Source organism: Bubalus bubalis, chromosome 7, assembly GCF_019923935.1.
Source record: "Bubalus bubalis isolate 160015118507 breed Murrah chromosome 7, NDDB_SH_1, whole genome shotgun sequence".
Taxonomy (NCBI): Eukaryota; Metazoa; Chordata; class Mammalia; order Artiodactyla; family Bovidae; genus Bubalus; species Bubalus bubalis.
In genome coordinates, this window is record NC_059163.1 from 61294698 (window position 1) to 61316280 (window position 21583).

The window sequence follows — 21583 nt, forward strand, 5'->3', positions numbered from 1 at the left end:
ACTCTCAAGAGTCTTCTCCAGCACCACAGTTCAAAAGCATCAATTCTTTGGTGCTCAGCTTTCTTCACAGTCTAACTCTCACATCCATACATGACCACTGGAAGAACCATAGCCTTGACTAGATGGACCTTTGTTGGCACAGACATGATCAAATCAGAGTGCAAGAAAGTTGTGGATTTGGGAAGCCAATCCAGCTCTAAGCCAAATTTTTCTCATTTTCTATTACTATAATATTATAATATAACCACATATTTGTGTTTCCAAGATGGTTGCCAACCAAGGACATTCTTAAATTTACATTTATGAGAGAGGGAGAAAGAGACCAAATCTGCAAGCACTCCATATACTACACTGAAAAAAAGAAAACCCTGTTTTCTTTTTGAGTAAAAAGTTAAATTGAATAAAGAGGGAATCTCTGAATGTTTTTAATCAATGTTCAAAAAAAATTGCTTTAAATTTCCAAAATTCAAATTGGAAAAACCTACCATAAAATTATTTCCAAATGTCAGGAGGGATATTTTAGAAGGGTATAAAGTGATGCTTGATGTTAGTTACAGCTCAGTAACAACATGGTAAACTCTTAGTTTAGCATCTTTGAGCCTCCTTTTGAGACAAAGCGATCACCTCCTACCTTGGCCATCAGAAGCAACTTCGAAGACCAGAAGCAACTTCTAGGACTCGTCTACTTACAAAACTCTAGGCAGAGAATCTGAATCTGAGCTTCTATTTTCATAACCCACACCTCCTTGGGTCCAGCATTGATTTTCCCCTCCCAGAAACCCCTCTATGGCATCTCAGATCAACAATCCACCCCAACTTCTGATACAGCTGCTGCTTTAGCAAGCCACAGTGACTATCGCATAACCTATACCTTCAGCATCACTTCCCAAGGCAATAATCTGCACAGACACTCTTAGTAAATCTTTAATTCCTACTGTAACGGCTGCTCTTAGACCCTCTCTGGCTAGCTCTTGAGACCCAGGAGAGTTATAAGGACCCAATCAACTGAGGACATTATTTAAAAACACTTTAAAGGCCATAAGGTGCTGTAGACCTATAAGAAATTCTTTGTAGTTTTTTTTTTTTTTCCTCTTAAAAAGTTTTAATAGGCCTCATTAGAATTGGGCCAGAAGAACTTGAGTGATGTTGAGACATTGAAGGGAAAACAACGTTTCTCCAAATTTGAAAATTGCCATAGAAGAAAATAATTAGGTATGAATAATTACCTTGGCAAATATTACTATTTTAAGGAGTAAAATTTCATTTTAAAAGTAAAATTTTCATTTTCATTGCAGTATAATCATTTAGATAAAAGTAAAATGAAGAAAAACTGCATTTGATACAGGAATAATAGTGGGGCTAGAGTTTGATCAAATTAGATAATAAAACAGTAATTCCATTTCTAGGACACATTTTATTCTTTAATATGCATGTTCCATATGAACACTGAAATCCAGATGAATACTAATTAGTAATTAATATTCATCAATTTGTATAACAGTCCTCAACATAATGGTGATTAGCTTTAGATATTTATAGTATCATGAATTAGTTAGAGAAATGCTTCACTTTCATTAGGAGTACATTATGTTCCATAGAGGGATTTGTGTTTTGATATTGAGAAAATACAATGTTTTTAAATGCGGGATTTCAAGGAAACTGACACATCAGTAAAGTTGAATGGATAATGAAATATTTTCCAAAGAGTTAATTTTTAGTCTTTTCATCTTCCTTTTTTTTTTTTAATCCATGGGAAAAATTAGTCTGTCAACAAGTATTTCTAACCCCAATTAGTCTTGTGCTAGGCCATAGAAATAGGCACCAACTCTCAAGGTTCTGTCCCTCTTGGCTACTCAAGGACGTAGCCCTAACAGTTGTCCTTTGCTTCTTCTGCATCTTATTTTTCTTTCTATTAATATTCTTATCAACTTCTAAACATGCTGTTATCTTACTGTAAAAGCGTTATATCCCTTCAGAGTATCCTGTTCCTACATGCAGCTTAATACCTATCTCCTTCCTTGATGCCCTTGTCCTGTTGCACTTTGGTCCATCAGCACCATTTGATCCCATCTATCATTGTCTAATTCTTGCCTTTCAGGACACCATTCTCCACTAGTTTTTTTGTTCGCTTTACAGATAGTTCTTTCTTTGTCTTTGTTGGTTAAATCTAATATTCCTGACATCCAAAGTGTAGAATTCCCAGGGCTTGCTCTAAGACAATTTCTATTTTCTACTTCAGTTGCATATTTTGTGATCTCATCTGCTCTCATGGCCTTAAATTCTACTAATATGCCAACAACTCCCAAATTTATGTCTACAGCACAGATCTCTCCTGTGAATTCTAGGCTAATAAATTTGACTGATGACTCTACATCCCCATTGAGAGGTAAATACTTCAAATATAATATTTCTAAAGTTAAATCCCTGATATTCTCCATGAAAACAACTCATTCCACCGTCTCCTCTATCTTAGTAACTGGCCACTCCGTATTTCCAGTTACTAGGGCCAGAAACATTAAACTGATCCTTCACATATCTTCTCGCCAGACTTTCAGTCATTGATCAATCCTGTTGACTCTAACTTCAGAATGCACTCAACACTGACCATTTCTCACATCCTTTGTTGCTGCCCTAGTCTAAGGTACTCTCATTTGTCACTTGAATTGTAGCCTCCAAACTGTGCTTGTGCCTCTTCAGTCTACTATCAACACAGAAACCTATTAAAATGTAAGTCAAATAATGAACTGCCCTGCTCAAAACCTCCAATATTTCTCTTCTGATTCAGAGTAAAGACTCAAGAACACAGTGCCCATAAAATTGAGAGCTTGTTCATGCTGACATAATGTCTTATTTCCCTCTCACTCTGCACTAGCAATAATGACATCATGATTGTGTCTTGATCAATTAAGTATGATCCCACTTCTCTTTGCACATGTTCTCTCTGCCTGGCATGCTTTCCTCCCAGATAACCTTATGACTTGTTCCCTTATGTCTTCAGAAAATGCCAACATTTTAATGAGGATTTTTATGATATCTCTATTTAAAAGTATACCCCTTCAGAATTTTTTTTATTTTTTTAAATTTTATTTTATTTTTAAACTTTACATAATTGTATTAGTTTTGCCAAATAGCAAAATGAATCTGCCACAGGTATACATGTGTTCCCCATCCTGAACCCTCCTCCCTCCTCCTTCCCCATTCCATCCCTCTGGGTCGTCCCAGTGCACCAGCCCCAAGCATCCAGTATTGTGCATTGAACCTGGACTGGCAACTCGTTTCATACATGATATTTTACATGTTTCAATGCCATTCTCCCAAATCTTCCCACCCTCTCCCTCTCTCACAGAGTCCATAAGACTGTTCTATACATCTGTGTCTCTTTTGCTGTCTCGTACACAGGGTTATTGTTACCATCTTTCTAAATTCCATATATATGCGTTAGTATACTGTATTGGTGTTTTTCTTTCTGGCTTACTTCACTCTGTATAATAGGCTCCAATTTCATCCACCTCATTAGAACTGATTCAAATGTATTCTTTTTAATGGCTGAGGAATACTCCATTGTGTATATGTACCACAGCTTTCTTATCCATTCATCTGCTGATGGACATCTAGGTTGCTTCCATGTCCTGGCTATTATAAACAGTGCTGCGATGAACATTGGGGTACACGTGTCTCTTTCCCTTATTCTTCATATGTGCTGCTCTGTTTTTGTTTATTATAGCTATCACCATCTAACAAATTGTGTAATTTACTCATCAAGTTTGTTTCTTTAGTGTCTTGCTGCACTTCAATGTAAAGTTTTTGAGAGCAGGGATCTTGTCTGTCTGTTTTGTTGCTACATCACCAGTTCTTGGCATAAACTAAGTGCCTATATATTTATGTGTTCAATATATATAGAACACATAAATGAATGAATGAAACAAGCTTAAAACCTAGTTGTGGAAACAATGTAAATACATAAGAAAGAAAATACAAATGGCAAAAGACTGAATGGAATAAACAGAAACAAAAGGGGGATTTACCAATCTGGAAGACTTAATGAGCATTTACAAGTATGGGCAGGTTGCAGGGTAGGGGGGGTGGGGGTGGGGGTGGGGGGTGGTTGGGCATTAATTAATAAGCTCTGAGAGCTTGAATTTTCTACTGAACATTCAAGCAAAGACACACATCCTTTCCTCTCTCAGATCACTCCATCCACTTTTTTGCTTCTGCATACAAGCTGTCTATCATGCTTGAGGAGTCATTCCTCCATTTTTTGTCACTGGGGGGAGAAGTTCATCCTCTTGTCCAGGATCAAATATTATCTCCTACTCACATAGATGGTGAGCTCTATGAGGACAGATAATGAATCTGTCTTGTAAACCACTGTTTCCCTAGTACCTAGCACATAATAAGCATAAGCATTATATAAATATTTGTTGAATGAACAAATGCATCTTATCTGACTGCCACATTACCACTGCATTGCCATGTTTGATTTCATAGTATATACTGTTCTGTTATTATTTGTATTTGTCTGTATCCACACTAACTTTCAAGCTTCTTGAGAGGTTATATTTATGCCATGTTTGTGGTTTTCAGCTTCCTTCCCAAAGAGTGTGTCACAACACAGTACCAGCAGTAAGCATTTAAATTGCAAAGTATATTCATTAACTATCACTGCTTTAATAAATAACTACAAAATCCTCGAGGCACACAACAATAGCATTTATTTTGCTCATGCTTGTGCAGTTTATCAGGGATTCAGCTAATCCATCCTGGGCTTGCCTGGGATTTTCTCAAAAGCGGGTTCAGTTTGGAAATGTCCACATGTCTCTCATCTTCCTTGAATCAGTGGGTTGGCTGGGCCATATTCTCATGGTAAGGTCAGAGGGCAAGAAGTGAGCTGAAACATGCAATGCCTGTTTTTGTCTAGGCCTAATTAGAATGTTGCCATCTCGTCCATTTTCCATTGATCAATGTACATTCCATGTCTCTACCAGGAGTCAAGAGGCTAGGAAATAAACTCTGTCAGTAGTAGGAAGAACTGCAGAGTTATTGATGAAATGCCAGGTGAGGAACTTGGGCCAATAATGCAATCAGTCACACACATTGACTTCAAATGTACAATAATAATACCAGGGCATGAACACTTGGATTCATTCCTCAAAAGTTTTAGGTGCCTACCATGGGCCAGGCACTAGTCTAGGTCCTGAGAATAAAGAGACATAACAGTGTTGTGAAAGAAACAAGGGAGTAGTGATTCATTTTAAAAAAAGAATTATGTGGTGCCTTAGTTTGCAGTCATAGTAAATAGGATGGTCTGGAATCGAATCAAGAATCAAAAAAGATTGGTCTTTCTTACAAATAAATTTGATACTACTAATTTTCCTATAATTTTGACAGGATTAGAATGCCACTCGGGGTCCATACTTTAAATGCAGAGACAAAGACAGAGATGATGTAACTTTGTTCTATATTAATATCTTTGGATAAATAAGGGTACTTGCTCAGTTTACAAACTATTCCAGCCAGATACTTCATCCTAAAGGTAGAAGACACAGAGCTTTTAGCTAAAACAATCTCCTGAAACCTATCTTCTCACTTTCAAAGAACTCTTCTACATATCCTTCCAGGGGCAAGAAAACTTTAGACTCCAAAGGAAGAGTCTTTGAAAAGAGACATTACAAGGCTTTGAAAACACACCTTGAAACTATTAGTGAAATGAAGCCTTGCATTTTTTTTTTATTGTTACCTTGTGCATTCTCACATAGCGTTCCCCCAACAGGCTGTTCCTCACAGGAACATATTGATTTAATCAAATCTCACAGCTGTAGCTGGGAAGCACCCTAAATTACAATCAGGCCTTTATATGAAATATGACTTAATATAGCAACTAACTGCTGATACAAGATGGCAGATTCATTAAACTGACTTGCTGATCAATGTACTACCATTTGGAAAATCTAGACTAGGAACTAAATAGCTTTTTCACGTTGGTGGTCAGACATTCTTTTAAATATCTTGTTATATGTTATGACAGATGGATAAGAAACAGCTTTAGGTTATCAGAAGATCAAGCCAGCAATTTGAATGTACCAGAAGGGAAAAAATCATCTACCTACAACAAATGCTGCTCTGAGCCTCAGGTTTTTCAAGGAGGGCTCTGTATCCAACCAGAAATAAAATGTGGTTCATGCCCTCTGTAATAACGATGACAGTGGAATACAAACCCTTAATTATAAAGCAGCCACTTCTCCCCTTTTCTCAATTTCCAGTGAATAGAAAGCTCCCTAAATTCAAGTGGGAACATTGTTCTTCCTATAATCTGTGCCAGAAAAGGTATTTATACAGAATTCACAAAAGCAGAGTCTTTATCTAAGAATTTTCAGGCTTCCTGCAGCTTATTGTAGAAAAAGTCATGTCCCTGAGATACCCTAGCCATAAGCCCCAGACCTCGGTTGCTTACTTCCAGGTTCTCAGGGAGTTGTCTTAATCAGCAGCAATCCACCCTATTCTAACTAGCCCAATTAGGATTAAGAAAGAAGGGGAAATTTTTTGTGCCTCAAAGAACAGTCATGCAAACTGCAGTCAGTTGGCAAGGCATCTGGATTGCAGCCCATCAACAGGGAGCCACAGTTACAGACCCAAGGATATTTAATTTTAGCTCATTTTCAGTGGGAGGTCTACAGCTGTGGCTGTGATTTTTAAAATGCTCTAAGTTGATATAACAGTGATGATCCTCCAAGAGCTTCCCTGCTTTGATGAAGTTCTAACATTCTGTGGAAAGATGTGTAGTATTGGAGTCTTATTCAGAATTCTGCTCTTTTTACTCTTTAAAGAAATTAAGAAAGGTCAGTACATGACCAACACTTTTTAAAAGAATTTCTCTTTATGTTTCCCTTCCTAAATACCATTTCAAAATGAGGAAATTAGAATCACCATGAATATAATGCATGTCAGAAATAATAATAAACAGAGAATTAATGACATCACTTCCCCAAGTCAGCCCACCTGTGATGTTATTGTCCCATCTGTAGGACAATGCCAGCTCATTTCTTCTCACGTTCCTATTGCACAGAGAAGAACAAATGGAATAATCTAGGTTAAGGCAAAGTTGCCTCCTTGAAATATGTCATAGGTAAGGCTTTGTAGTGGTCCAGATGCAATAAATAGCAGACCCAGGATTTTCACCCAGAGGATTTGGCTCCAGAGCCTAAGCACTTACTCAACTTTACAGTGATGCCTCACATTTTCAGGAGGCCACTTCTAAAACCAGTGTAATCAACCTGGGACTTTTTAAATCTAAGCACTGGAAGGCCTGCATCCTGGGAGCCCGTTTGGTCCCAGGCAAACCAGGATAATTGATTGCCCTAACAAACCTCGCATACACAAACCTTGCTAGAAGAAAGCAAAAAGACCTCTAAGTATTGAAACAGCTGTCAGAAGACACACTCTGTAATGCTCAGGCATTCTAATTGAAAGAGATCTGTCCACATCCTCACCACATACATCTAGGCTCAATTAAGATGCAATTAGAAATCTTTGGATGCAGTTAGAAACCTTAGTTTAGATAAATTGATAAGGGTATTGGTTAATTGGCTTCCCAACTAATCAGGAAGGACTGAAAGAGGTGAAACAAAAGAAACCAAGCTATAAGGACAATGTCTGAGTACTTTTCACAACTGTGATATTTAATTGTGCGTTAGCTAGTGCATTTTCTAAGTGATAAAAACAACTTGAACCACTGTCAGTAATAAGATAAATTTATCAGAAGTATTTGTAGCAGGGGCATGGGTGCCATTTGAACATGCTTCCTTTCATTGCGGTTTCTCTTCATGGCGTCTTTATTCTTTCAGGCTGTTTCTGTCTTCATGGCTGAAAACATAAATCCAAAACAGTTCCTAGATTTCACACCTTCAGCCATAGGAGGAAGATTATTTTATTTCACAGATTTATAATACCAGAAATACTAGACATTTTACTGGACATTTTCCTAGTTTGGTTCATGCAACAATTTCTGACCACTAATCTATGACCAAAACTGGGGTCACATAAGAACATGGCAGCCTTGTAAGAATCTCAGTGGTGGGAGGAGGCTCTTTGTAAAGGGAGGTGATCTTACTGATGTACACCAGAGTCCTCTGCTTGGCTGCAGAGCATACTCCAATGTCCTATTTCAACCAATTCTCAACATGCCTTCTCTCTTGTTGTTCTTCCTGTACATAGATTATCAAAGTGTCACCATTAATATGTTTAAAATTTTTCATGTATAAGCACAAAATTACCTCCTTCCCTATCTAAAAAAAATTAAGTTTTAATCCAGCTAACTATGATTTTTACAGAATTTTTTTATTTACAAAAATATACTAAGCTCAACAAATAAGAGGATGGGAGTAGGATATCATGGGCTTTCTCATCTCTAAATTCTTCTTCTGTGTGATGATAGCATGATGAAGTCATGGACTCGGCAATTTAGCCTGCATCATGCCCTGATCACACCTCCAATAGTGCTTCAATCAGTACTAATTAATAAATTAACCAAGTGGATGTACCAAATATGCAATAACAGAGAAGACATTGAAACAAACACCCACTCCAAAAGTGAGAAGGGAAGTTAAAATAGAATCAATATATCTTGGCCCATTAGAATATAAACTCTATAAGGGCAGTGATTTTTCTTTGTTGTATTGGCAAATTTATTCCTACTATTCAACAAATTTTATATATATATATATATGTAAAATGTTGAATAGATGGGCATCCTTTTCTTGTTTTATTCCCTGCAAGTAGAGTGTCTTTGGACAACTGGTATGACTACCTCAGATATTGTTATTGTTCTGTGTATTGCCTGGATAGGAAACAGGGACATACTGAGTTCACTATGAAACAAGTGGTGGAATGGCTTTCAGATTGATGTAAAATGAACAACCTTTATTTAAAACTTAAATATCAGATGCTCAACATTGCTCATTATTAGAGAATGCAGATCAAAACTACAGTGAGATATCAGCTCATACAGGTCAGAGTGGCCATTATCAAAAAGTCTACAAACAATAAATGTTGGAGAGGGTGTGGAGAAAACGGAAACCTCTTATGCTGTTGGTGGGAATGTAAATGGATACAGCTACTATGGAAGACAGTATGGGGATTCCTTAAAAAACTAGGAATAGAACCACCATATGACAATACAAGCCCACTACTAGGCATATACCCTGAGGAAACCTAAGTTGAAAGACACACATTCATTGCAGCACTATTTACAATAGCTGGAAAATGGAAGCAACCTAGATTTCCATCAACAGATGAATGGATAAAAGTTGTGGTACATATACATAATGGGATATTACTCAGCCATAAAAAGGAACACATGTTAGTCAGTTCTTATGAGGAGGATAAACCTAGAGCCTATTATATAAAGTAAGTCAGAAAGAGAAGAACAAATATTGTACACTAATGCATATATATGGAATCTAGATAGGTGGTACTGATGATTATGTATAGGGCAGATATAGAGAACAGACTAATAGACACGGAGGGCGAGGAGGAAAGAAAGGGTGGGAATCTATGGAGAGAGTTACATTAGCATATGTAAAATAGATAGCTAATGGGAATTTGCTGTATGACTCAGGGAACTCAACCTGGGGCTTCTTAACAACCTAAAAGGGTGGGAGGGAGGTTCAAAAGGGAGGGGACATATGCATACCTACAGCTAATTCATGTTGATGTTTGGCAGAAACCAACATAATTCTGTAAAGCAATTATCCTTCAATTAAAAAATAAATAAATTAAAAAAATAAACCTTAAATATCCACACATAATTAGTCTTCCTCTATATGTGTCTTTATTTCCTAGTTGAAGTCTTCAGTTCCTGAAGGTATTTCCATGACCTGAAGTATCAGGAGGGCTTCCCTGGTGGCTCAGTGGTAAAGAATCCACCTTCAATGCAGGAGCCACGAGTTCAACCCCTGGGTTGGCAAGATCCACTGAAGAAGGAAATTACAACCCATTCTAATATTCTTGCCTGAGAAATAGGCAGGCTACAGTCCATGGAGTGGCAAAAGAGTCAGACAATACCGAGCAACAACAACAGCACAACAAAGTATCAGACAACTAACTCTCTCAGTTACAAAGTTCATGTGACCAAGGCTTCCTTCTACACTTCTCTTAGCTCTAGGTAGATTATAGAAAATGTTAGCTCTGAAGTTGAGGTATTTTGGCAGGATTTAGAGAATCTGATGAGGAGTACATATTTCCAATAATGTTGATTAAGTGTCATGATATGTTTCTTATTGGGTATGTCAATGGGTGTGAATGTCTTGGGAATATCACATCATTTTTTTTACATCTCCAAAAATAGAGATAAAGCTATGAATGTTATGTGTGGCTATATAAGACTGCGTGAATTAGCTTGTATGTTCTGTACCACTTTGTTTTGAGAAGTCATGACTTTACCCCTCTCAGTCTATGTGGCTGGCTCCTCCTTTTGGCATCAATGCAGGGCAGGTGGCCCAAGCCCATTCCTTCAGAGCAGCTCATAACCTGACCACAATTACCGAGTCAAGAATATACCTGTGACTCCAGTTGAGCCAATGAGAGTTATACCTGGATGATAGTTTTAGACTTATGAGAAAATAAGACTATTTTCTCTGAAAATATTAGTAATAGTAGTGTTTCCAGGGATCAAATTTGCCAACAAAAAGAAAAGCATTGCTGAGAATGAAGACTACCCAGGGATGAAGTCAGAGATTTGGTGATATACTTTGTACCTTTGAACATTGACATATTTTAAGTCAAATCTACCCCTAGAACTTTCAGTTGTATAAACCTCTAAATGTCCTTTTGACTCAAACTAGACATAGCTGGGTGGAGAAGGCAATGGCACCCCAGTCCAGTACTCTTGCCTGGAAACTCCCATGGACGGAAGAGCCTGGTAGGCTGCAGTCCATGGGGTCTCTAAGAGTCGGACACGACTGAACGACTTCACTTTCACTTTTCACTTTCATGCACTGGAGAAGGAAATGGCAACCCACTCCAGTGTTATTGCCTGGAGAATCCCAGGGACGGGGGAGCCTGGTGGGCTGCCGTCTATGGGGTCGCACAGAGTCGGACATGACTGAAACGACTTAGCAGCAGCAGCAGCAGCAGACATAGCTGGGTAGAATCTACATTTATTCAACCAAATTGGTTGAAAAGAGTTTCTCATTTAGCAATATGAGATAAAAATAGGTAATGTAATAATTATAAAGCTCTTTGACTACTTCATGAAAGGGAGTTATATTGAATTAATGCTCATTATATTGAATTAATTAGTTATATTGAATTAATGAGAACTTTGAAATATAAATATCTGTAGACTACAAATATTATATAATTAGAAATCCTAACAACAAACTGTAACGATAGAATGAGTTACACCAAGAACTATAGTTCTCAGAAACAGATTCAATTTAGAATAATGGCTTCAAAATCTCTAGAAATGTTAGCAGTAATATCAATGTGCAGAATAGTGAGTTTCCTAAAATCATATATCATATTTAAACTTTTGTAAATATTCTTAAAATTCCATTTGTTATGATTTTCAGAAATAGTATATAAAATTTCTTAATGACCACAAATGATATCATATAAAACACAATTTCCTTTATAAGTGAAATTTCTTATTTCTAAAGTGTAAAATAGAATATGAAGCCTTAGCAATAGTTCCAACCTAGCATTAAAGTAGCTCTTTCTCATCTAAAGATTTAGAATTGTGACTTTCTCTCAAGTTTAGGCTAAATGTAAAGCCCTTTGATTAATGAAGGACAATTAAGAGTATGTATCTTTTGTGAATATTAGCAATTTCCTTGTGAAACTTTGTATGCAGGATCATAGTTATTTACTAAGGCTAAGAAATAAGTTGAGTAGTTTAAACCAAGAGGCCTAATAGAATGCAGCTTAAGTACACAGTCTGCAGTATAATAGTTTTCACTAGGCAAACCTAATGACTTTAAAAGCTTTTATTTATGAAATAGATATTTATAGACAACAGAAGCTTTGGGGGATTCATTGACTGTCAACTTCTTCTCATCTTTTTAGAGCTATGCCTAATACACATCTTGGGATGGTTACCAAAACCTGTAGTAATAGAATTGCCAATACAATGGCAAGAGAGAGAATAAATTAATGGTAAACAAGATAAATTTGTTCTATGGCCTCTCTAGAGCTAATGGCCATAGGGAAATATTAAATAAATCCTTCATGGTAGAAAGAAAATTAAGCATACAAGTAGATAATAAAAATGACAGGGATATATTTAGCATAGGAATAATATGTTTGCTCGTGAAGAGCACTAATTTCAGTATTCCTCAAGCATGGCTTGTGAAATGAGACTTACACAAGATTTGGCAGTACATAAATTACTCTGAAGGCATAAGGTATGCATTTTTGGAGATGTATTAACTGTTTGAGGACAACCACACATATTTAATAAAGTGCTGTGGTGCTGCACTGAATTCTGTGCTAGTGGCAAAAAGTGTTCTGTTTATTATTTTACAGACACCTCTTGTAAGTATCTCTGAAACTTAGCATTTTGCCAGGCACTTAACAAAATGCAGACATAAGAGTGAAAAGAAGAACCATGCTATCGACCAAATTCTGGCTTGGAAGTTGAGATAGGAGACATGGGCTACAGTTTTGCTTCTCCTACCAAGCAAATATGTGTCTCCAAATTGGCCATATTCTAAAACATCTGGGAACAGTTTTTGTTTGTTTGTTGTAATCAACAGTTATTCTTGGTTAAACCTCTTTTTAAGGTCATTCCTGAGTTTAAAATTCTAAACTTTTTATATTTCATCTTCCCTGGGAGACAAAAAAAAAAAAAAACCTACTTGACAAAAAATAGACTCGTGCATTTAATGACGACTGCAAATATTTAGAATGGCATCCATTTAATTACAAGTACTGAATTCATTATTTTAGAAGACACTGTACAACGAATCCTAAAAGTTCTTTGACTTCTTTGCCCAGCCCACCCAGTGGGTATGGGATTTGATTTTATCGTGATTTCGCCCCTCTTCCTGTCTTGTTGTGGCCTCTCCTTTGTCTTTGGATGTGGGATATCTATTTTTGATCCCAGCATCATCCTGTCAATGGTTGTTCAATAGTAAATTGCTATTTTGGTGCTCTAGCAGGAGGAGGTGAGCACATGTCCCTCTACTCTACCATCTTGATTTGATCTCTGGTAAACATTTTAATTTTTAATGGGGCAATTTTAATATAGAACGCTTCAGAATACTTGGAGTTTTATTTCTGAAAAGTTGCCTATACATAGGTAAATTTTAAAAGTCCAAGAACAGGATTGAAGATGCAAGATTGGTTATTTTGATGATGGTCAAGAAAAAGGTACAGACACCTATGTGTGAGTCTCCTCTCAGGATATTACTAAATTGTATTTCTTTGTGTTCCTTCATAGCTCAGTTGGTAAAGAATCCACCTACAATGCAGGAGACCTAAGTTTGATTCCTGGGTTGGGAAGATCCATTGGTGAAGGGATAGGCTACCCATTCCAGTATTCTTGAGTTTTCCTGGTAGCTCAGCTGGTTAAGAATCCTCCTGCAATGCAGGAGACCTGGGTTTGATCCCTGGGTTGGGATGATCCCTTGGAGAAGGAAGAGGCTACCCACTCCAGTATTCTGGCCTGGAGAATTCCAAGGACTATAGTCCATGGGGTTGCAAAGAGTTGGACATGACTGAGCGACTTTCACTTCACTTGTGATCCTTGCTGATCAAAGGAGAAGCATGAAAAAGAGAAACGAGACAGAAGGCTGAAAACAAGCTGTACTCTTACCATTTTGCTGAGATTGTATTCTTTCTCTTCAAAACTCACATATCTTAGTTTTCCTCACACTAAAAATTTATTACCTCCATTTTAGTAATAATTATGATAAATATATGGTTGCCTAAAAGGATGTAGAAATTCAAAACACTTGTTAAAAATTAGTTGTAAATGGAGCTTTTTTCCTCAAGGATCAGGGCTTTGGAAAGACCTTGTGACCATGACTAGGGCCTTGGCCAGAATAGAATTGTTTTGAAATATAAGAAAGAAACATTTCACCTATTACTTGCATTTTTCTTAGAGATTTTGATTCAAATCACATTATAGGATCAACTCAGATCTGATTTCTTTGTGTTACTAAAGTGAGTTCACAGAATTATCAGTTTAACTTAGATATGTTTTTCATTCATCTATCATCAATTCAACATCAATAGTCCTAATCACTGAACTGGTTATCTATTGCCTTTGTACGCTACATTACACAGAACTTGGTGGCATATAGGAAGAGACATTAATTGGCTCATGTGTTTGCAAGGGTTAGCTAAAGTGAATGACAATGCACTCCAGTATTCTTGCCTAGAGAATCCCATGGACAGAAGAGCCTGGTGGGCTGCTGTCCATGGAGTTGCACAGAGTCGGACACAACTGAAGCGACTTAGCATGCATGAATGCATTGGAGAAGGAAATGGCAACCTATTCCAGTATTCTTGTCTGGAGAATTCCAGGGACAGAGGAGCCTGGTGGGCTGCCCTCCATGGGGTCTTACAGAGTCGGACACGACTGAAGCGACTTAGCAGCAGCAGCTAAAGTAACCCAGGCTCACCTGTGTATCTGCATCAGCTGAAGATCATCTAGGCAGCGCTGCTGTTACTGTCAGGCTCGTAGACTTACGTAGGGCTGTCTAGTTGTTAGCTGATCTAGGATAGCTTTAACTGGGATGACTTCACTGAGCCAGCACTGCTCCTTGTGCCTTTTGTATTCTAGCAGTCTCGCCCTGGCATGTTCTTAAACAAGGGCAATGGTGTAACAGTAGGCAAGCCCAACTCAAAGAGTATCTTTCAAACCTCACTTTGGTCACAGTTGCTGATTTCCTACTAACCAAAGCAAACCAATGACTGAGTATAGAGTCAGAGCAGAAGGACACCATAAAGTTATGTGGCAAAGAATATTGATATAGAGAGGGGTGAAGAATTAGGGCCATTTTGCAATGATTACAGCACAGTGTTCTATTCAATCTACTTTGTAGGACTGAAGGATGATATAGTTCATGCTCTCCTAGGATTCATGGATCCAGTAATATGTAATTAATATTCCCCAAGGAAGAAGAATCTATTGACCTTTTTAGTGCTGTCAGAAGTGAATGTTACCTATGCTCTTCTCCCTGTCCATCCAAGCAGGAATTTGGAGCGGGGTGCATTTCATCTGGCTCTTCTTTTGTGTGACTTGAAGTAGTAGCTGACAATATTTAATGACAAGTATAGAATAATGTTCTTTTGTACTCAGGAATGTTCTAAGGAGATAAAAGTGAAAATGAAATGACAAAGGAAATGAGCCAGAAAATAAGACCCAAGACTCAATTAAAATTCAGTGCCCAAGCCAAACAAGTGAAAATCTCTTAGATAGATTGTATAAATTCAACTTATTATAGATTTTAAAAGAAAACAATTTCAAGGTTTCTTATCACCATGTACAGCTGCTAGACCTCCAAATGGAATTTCCTAATGAGTGTGGAAACAAAATCTGTTTCTTTCTTTCACAGCTACTCTGCATTCACCTGGCTTCTGTCCAATACTGACCAGCTGCCTCTCTCAATTCTGCAGCCACCTGGTTCTGTTGCTGACATTTGAGTTTGGAAGGAGAACATACTTCTTTCTAATTATTCCAGATATTATACCTTATTTACACTGTACCTGGCTTCTGGATTGACACTAATAGAAAATGTCAAAATCTCCCTGGTCTTTCTATAAGACAAAATGCAGTGCTTGGCAGGACTCATTGGGGGAGACTGTGGCGGCCCTCTCTTCCTTCTTTTGTGTTTGTCAGTAATGTGGGGATTGAGAAACTGAAATCTACATTACCAAAACTTTTGCTATGAGGGTTCTTGATGTGATAAAGTTTACCCAATTAGGCTGGAACATGGGAGGAGACAAAAGAGCCATAGTTTTGCAACTGCTGCTCTGACTGTTTTAAAGTTTGGTCAGGAAGGTTCTGGGACTGTCTGCAGCTATTTTAGCTGAGGAGCAATTATAGAAACCATTGTAAACAGTCATCAGGTGTTGCAAATTTCATCAGGTGTTGGAAATGTAGATTTAATTTCTCAATCTCCATATTACTGACAAACACAGAAGAAAGCAGGGAGAATGGCCGCCAGAAGTCTCCACGGTAAGATTCTCCAAACCTGTCCCTGTGTCTTGTCAGGTCTGTGACCTGAGAGGCAGTGTGTGCTGAATAGTGACTTCCAGATTTCTGGATGCATGCTAAGGCTGTGAATGTGTGGAAAACATTCCACAATTCCTGCTGGTGAGTTCCCACTTTCTCATTTCTTTATTACAGTACGGATAGCAGCTCTCTTGCTGGGCTACGTTTGTAGTGTTGTTTGGGCCTCTTTCCTAAAAGAATGATTTCTAGCCTTCCAGTGATTTTTGCAAGCATCTAATTCCCTTTATTAAATGCCACTCTACTTAAAATACCTAGATTTCTTTCTGTTTCCTGCAACCAATCATGACTGATACAATAATGCTGAAATCAAATTCACGAATTAGTTATGTACTTGGTTGGCCACCAAAAGTAAAATGTAAAATACAGATTCACACCAAAAAACTTTTATTGAAGAAAATAACTATAAAAATTAAAAAATATATAGAGTCATGCTATTGTTTAATTTTTTATTGTTTTTATGTTTGTTTACTATTCTTCAAAATTATAAAATATTTTAAGATCATAGAAAAAATATGAAATATAAGGTAACAGGTCCTTAAGTATCCACTGCAAGACTGATCAAACATTGATATTTGAACATATTTGCTTTAAATCTTGTTTTTTGACTTAAATATTATAGATGTATCTAAATCTCTCCCTAATCCCACTTTTTATATATCTTCAGAGGTAACCAGTCTTGTAAAATACATATATATTCCATGCATAATGTTGTGCTTTTTCTATACATATGTATGCATTCATACCAGTATGTATTATCCTTTTATATTTTTATACTTTATATAAATCATTTCATATTGTATGAACCATGTTTCCCAGGTTACTCTTTCAGCCAGTATTACGTTCCTGATATTTTTCTATTTTTTAACCTATAGATCCAGTTAATTTATTTTAACTAATATGTGATTTTCCATTGGCTGATTATACCATTTACCTCCTGAGGTTGTTTTCAAGGATTGATTTTCTAATAACGTTTCAAAATCAATATGCTAATAATTGAATTTTTAATTTCCCCTGACCTTTTACAATGGCTCCTGTAATTGATCTCTTTGTTTTTGCCAATGGCATTTACACCCCCAAATCCTTCCAGCTTTTGGAATCATCTTGTCATGTTATTTTCATTATTGATCAATTCACTGAACACTGGTTCCTTGATAGTCTTTGTCTGTGATAAAATGTGGTCTTTTAAGACACTTCCTAAAGTCTCTTCTCCATCTTTCACTCCAGCAACAGCCTCTTCCTTCCTTTTGGAACATTTATCACAAAGTATAATCAGTATTTATTTATATTCTTGTTTATTTTTTGTCTATCTTCTCCAATTGACTATAAGCTCTATAAAATTGGGAACCATATGTTTATGTTCAATACTATCATGAGTACGGTAGAAGCTCAGTAGATAACTGATAAATGAATGAAAGCATGCCGTGTGTAGCCCATTGTATTCTAAATTCAACCAGTCATGTTCTGAAGATATTTTTTTTTCTCCAAAATATCAATAATATAAATCTAAGAAGAGGACATTTAGAAAGAAGAGAAATATAAAAGTAAAGCAATGCTTTAGAGTAGTACATTGCCGGGCTAAGTATTCACAGTGGTAACCATTAGAAAGGGTAAATATTTTATTCATGTAGAGTGTTCCATTTGTTTTTACCTTAGGATGAATAACCCAAAATAAAATCACTTGTCAAATATGTGACCTATTAATTGTATGGAAGAGTACAAAAATAATACAGGCACCTATGTACTCACCCTTAAGATTAAACAGATGTTAACATTTTCTCATATGTGCATCAAACCTGCCTTTTAAAATAGGGGAAAAAAACTGGTACAGTTTCAGCTAAGTTCCCCCTCTTCTGTCTCCTTTCTTCCCCACAAATAATCAGTGATGTGTGTCTTTTCTGTGCAAGTCATCTTGTACATAAAAGCAGTGTAACAAAGGCGCACCCTGGATCCCCTATTTAAGAAAAAACACACAATTACAAAAAAGTTAGATGTAAAAGTAATTATTTGTTTAGAATAAGAAATTATAGCACACTTAAAATGTAAAAAAAAGATGTCACAAGCATTGCAAAATCTGCAAAATTAGCATATTTTTTAAATATATTGCCTGACCTACCACTATAATATTGCATTTTCCCCTATGCTTGAGACCCTGGGTCCTTGATTACCTCTTCCCATGATGATATTTTAAAGTGTTAATTTTCTTTTTATAATTGCTCTATAGAAACTATTTTCCCTGTAGCATTATGAACTAAATTTATTTTTTATTATAGATAGTTGGAGTGTAATAACTTAATACTTCACACATGTGCTTTCTTATTATTGTGTCGATACAGATTTTATGTCCAACACATCCAGGAATTCAAGAGAAAGAAACTCTTGCTAGTGGAGGTCATTAGCAGCTGCTGAAGGAGGAACTGACCCATCTCAAAAAGGTAATGCATGCCTATCTTTCTTCTCAACTCGTTAAAAGAAACAAATGTAAATTATACACTAGCCAAGTGTATATATCATTAGTAATTTCTCTTGTATTTGATAACTTTCAATAGCCTGAAACTAAAGCATTTATGTTCAACTGTAAATTAATATTCAGAATAAAAAAAAACTCCCTAAAAAGAGGCCTATGCAAGTGAAAGTTGCCAAAACCTAAGTTTCATTCGTTAAATCTGCCTTTATTTGTGTGTATTTGTGTATGCTGTTTCCAGGGTAGCAAATTAGAGTGAAATTCTGGGTTATCGGGAGATGTCCTGGATTGCTGACACCTACGCAAGCACCATAGGGCACTACGATATTAATGCCCATGCCTGTGTTACTGGTAAGCCCATCAGTCAGGGTGGAATCCATGGACGGATCTCTGCTACTGGCCGGGGAGTTTTCCATGGGATTGAAAACTTCATCAATGAGGCTTCTTACATGAGTATTTTAGGAATGACACCAGGATTTGGAGATAAAACATTTGCGGTTCAGGGATTTGGTAATGTGGGCCTGCACTCGATGAGATACTTACATCGTTTTGGTGCTAAATGTGTTGCTGTTGGTGAGTCTGATGGCAGCATATGGAATCCAGATGGTATTGACCCAAAGGAACTGGAAGACTTCAAATTGCAACATGGAACAATCCTGGGCTTCCCCAAAGCAAAGATCTATGAAGGGAGCATCTTGGAGGTTGACTGTGACATACTGATCCCTGCTGCCAGCGAGAAGCAGCTGACCAAGTCCAACGCACCAAGAGTCAAAGCCAAGATCATTGCTGAAGGTGCCAATGGACCGACAACTCCAGAAGCTGATAAGATTTTCCTAGAGAGGAACATCATGGTTATTCCAGATCTCTACTTGAATGCTGGAGGAGTGACAGTGTCTTACTTTGAGTGGCTGAAGAATCTAAATCATGTCAGCTATGGTCGTTTGACCTTCAAATATGAAAGGGATTCTAACTACCACTTGCTTATGTCTGTTCAAGAGAGTTTGGAAAGGAAATTTGGAAAACATGGTGGAACTATTCCCATTGTACCCACAGCAGAGTTCCAAGACAGGATATCGGGTGCCTCTGAGAAAGACATCGTGCACTCTGGTTTAGCTTACACCATGGAGCGCTCTGCCAGGCAAATCATGCGCACAGCCATGAAGTATAACCTGGGACTGGACCTGAGAACGGCCGCCTACGTCAACGCCATCGAGAAGGTCTTCAAGGTGTACAATGAGGCTGGCGTGACCTTCACATAGACCAGGCTGTGGCTGACTTCCTCACTGCCCTTTCACCTCTTCATCTGCAGACCTATCACGAGTTTACATGTAACCACAGAAATCTCTCTCTCATGACTTAACAGATAATGGACACCATTCGCAACAAGTCAATCCAAATCAGCCCCTTAAGAAAAAAAATTAAGGTTAGGGGATCATATATAAGCTAATAGGTGATCGTAGAAATTAGCTATTCCAGAGAGTCGTTTGGGCATTCTGCCTTTAAGTAGTTTCTCCCACCTGCCTGTGCTGCCTTTCTCCATGGCTGCTCCTCGGCACAGTCGGCTGTGGCCCTAGGAAGGCACCTGCCAGCCAAGACCAGTCGGTCACTTGCCGCTTCGGCTCTGAACACGTCTGTCAGGAGCTTTGACACACGTAAGGAGCAGGTACGTGGCATTTTCAGGAGGTAGCATGGTTCTCAAGTGAGTTATTGGTATTTTACATCAGCAAAATAACTCGATTTTACAGGTTACAAACAAAAACAAAAAACTGTTTCTCTTTTTGTATTTTATTTTAGAAAAAGTACATGCTGCTGTAAGAAAATTGCCTTTAATCATTTAACAAGCCTAACCTTGACTCAAGCAGTGAATGCCTATAAACATAATAAATGAAAAAAGCTAGTATTTTTATAACATAAAACAGTATCATTTATAGCTTGTCAATTGCATACTGTCATCCAGCAAAAATAAAAAGCCCAGTAGAGAATTAAGTTATCTTCATACCTGCAAATGATGGAGGCTATTTTTGTTAAGGCTGTCGGAATTTACTAACCACAATTATGATATATAGTCCAAAGAATGTAGTAACCTCCTTATCATGTTAATTAATTGTTCTCTTTTGAAGATCTGTTGCATTGACTAATTGAACGATAATTCAAGTAGAGTGTCCCAGAAAAAACTGCTTGGGCTCCCTCTTCGAAGTCTGGCTGGCAGCGCTGAGCATTGCCAATGGCCCCAACTCGCCCTGACTTTGTGTCCTCGTTTAGAGGCCTCATCTTTGCACACGGCTTCGTCCCCAGTGGGCTGGAAGCAACCTGGGGTGTGTTTTGTTGGGAGTTGTTTGGCCAGGACCTAGCAGTGCCCCAATGAAGTACTAGAGAGTATTTATGTAAGAATGAGCTTTTCTTTTTTTTTTTTTAAACAATAATATCCTTTTAGAAATTTCTAACTACTTTGTAACTGCATGACTTAACCTGGTGATAAAACAGTTATTAAAAAGACTACCTTTTCCAAAAAAAAAAAAAAAAAAAAAGAAATTCTGGGTTATAGGATGTGTCTACCTTAAGCAAAAAGCTAACCAAAATGGTTCTAACATTTTCTGTTCTTCTAATGAGTCTCTGTTAACATTTTCATCAATACCTGGTATTCCCTCACTTAGTAATTTTGACAGCTGGATGTGAGAAGTTTTACTGTTGTTTTCACTTGCCTTTAATTTCTCTTCAGTCATGTTGGACATTTAATGTATTTATACTTATTGTCTATCTTGATTTCTTAAAATGTAAATTGCCCATTGTATCCTCAAATTATTTTTATTGATTGATTTTGAAAATATTCATTGTTATCTTCCAGTTGCTAATTCCTTACCTATTAAATGGGTTACAGTGCAGTC

The 21583-nt window shown here is 37.3% G+C and overlaps 1 protein-coding gene and 1 long non-coding RNA gene across 2 annotated transcripts; one reads left to right on the top strand and one right to left on the bottom strand.

Moving 5' to 3' along the window:
* Positions 1-7655: 7655 nt before the first annotated feature.
* LOC123334438 lies at positions 7656-16048 on the bottom strand. Its single transcript, XR_006552292.2, has 2 exons — positions 14622-16048; positions 7656-7860 (listed from the first exon to the last, which is right to left on the bottom strand). It is a non-coding gene; the product is annotated as an uncharacterized LOC123334438 (long non-coding RNA).
* A 134-nt stretch (positions 16049-16182) lies between these two features.
* LOC112586216 (glutamate dehydrogenase 1, mitochondrial) lies at positions 16183-21112 on the top strand. Its single transcript, XM_044946005.2, has 3 exons — positions 16183-16318; positions 18571-18669; positions 18940-21112. Exon 3 carries the CDS (start codon positions 18977-18979, stop codon positions 19955-19957), a length of 981 nt encoding a protein of 326 aa, XP_044801940.2. The 5' UTR covers positions 16183-16318; positions 18571-18669; positions 18940-18976; the 3' UTR covers positions 19958-21112.
* Positions 21113-21583: the final 471 nt, after the last annotated feature.

Excerpts from the sequence above, each read along its gene's own strand:
- LOC112586216 (XM_044946005.2), top strand. The coding sequence starts at position 18,977 with ATGTCCTGGATTGCTGACACCTACGCAAGCACCATAGGGCACTACGAT.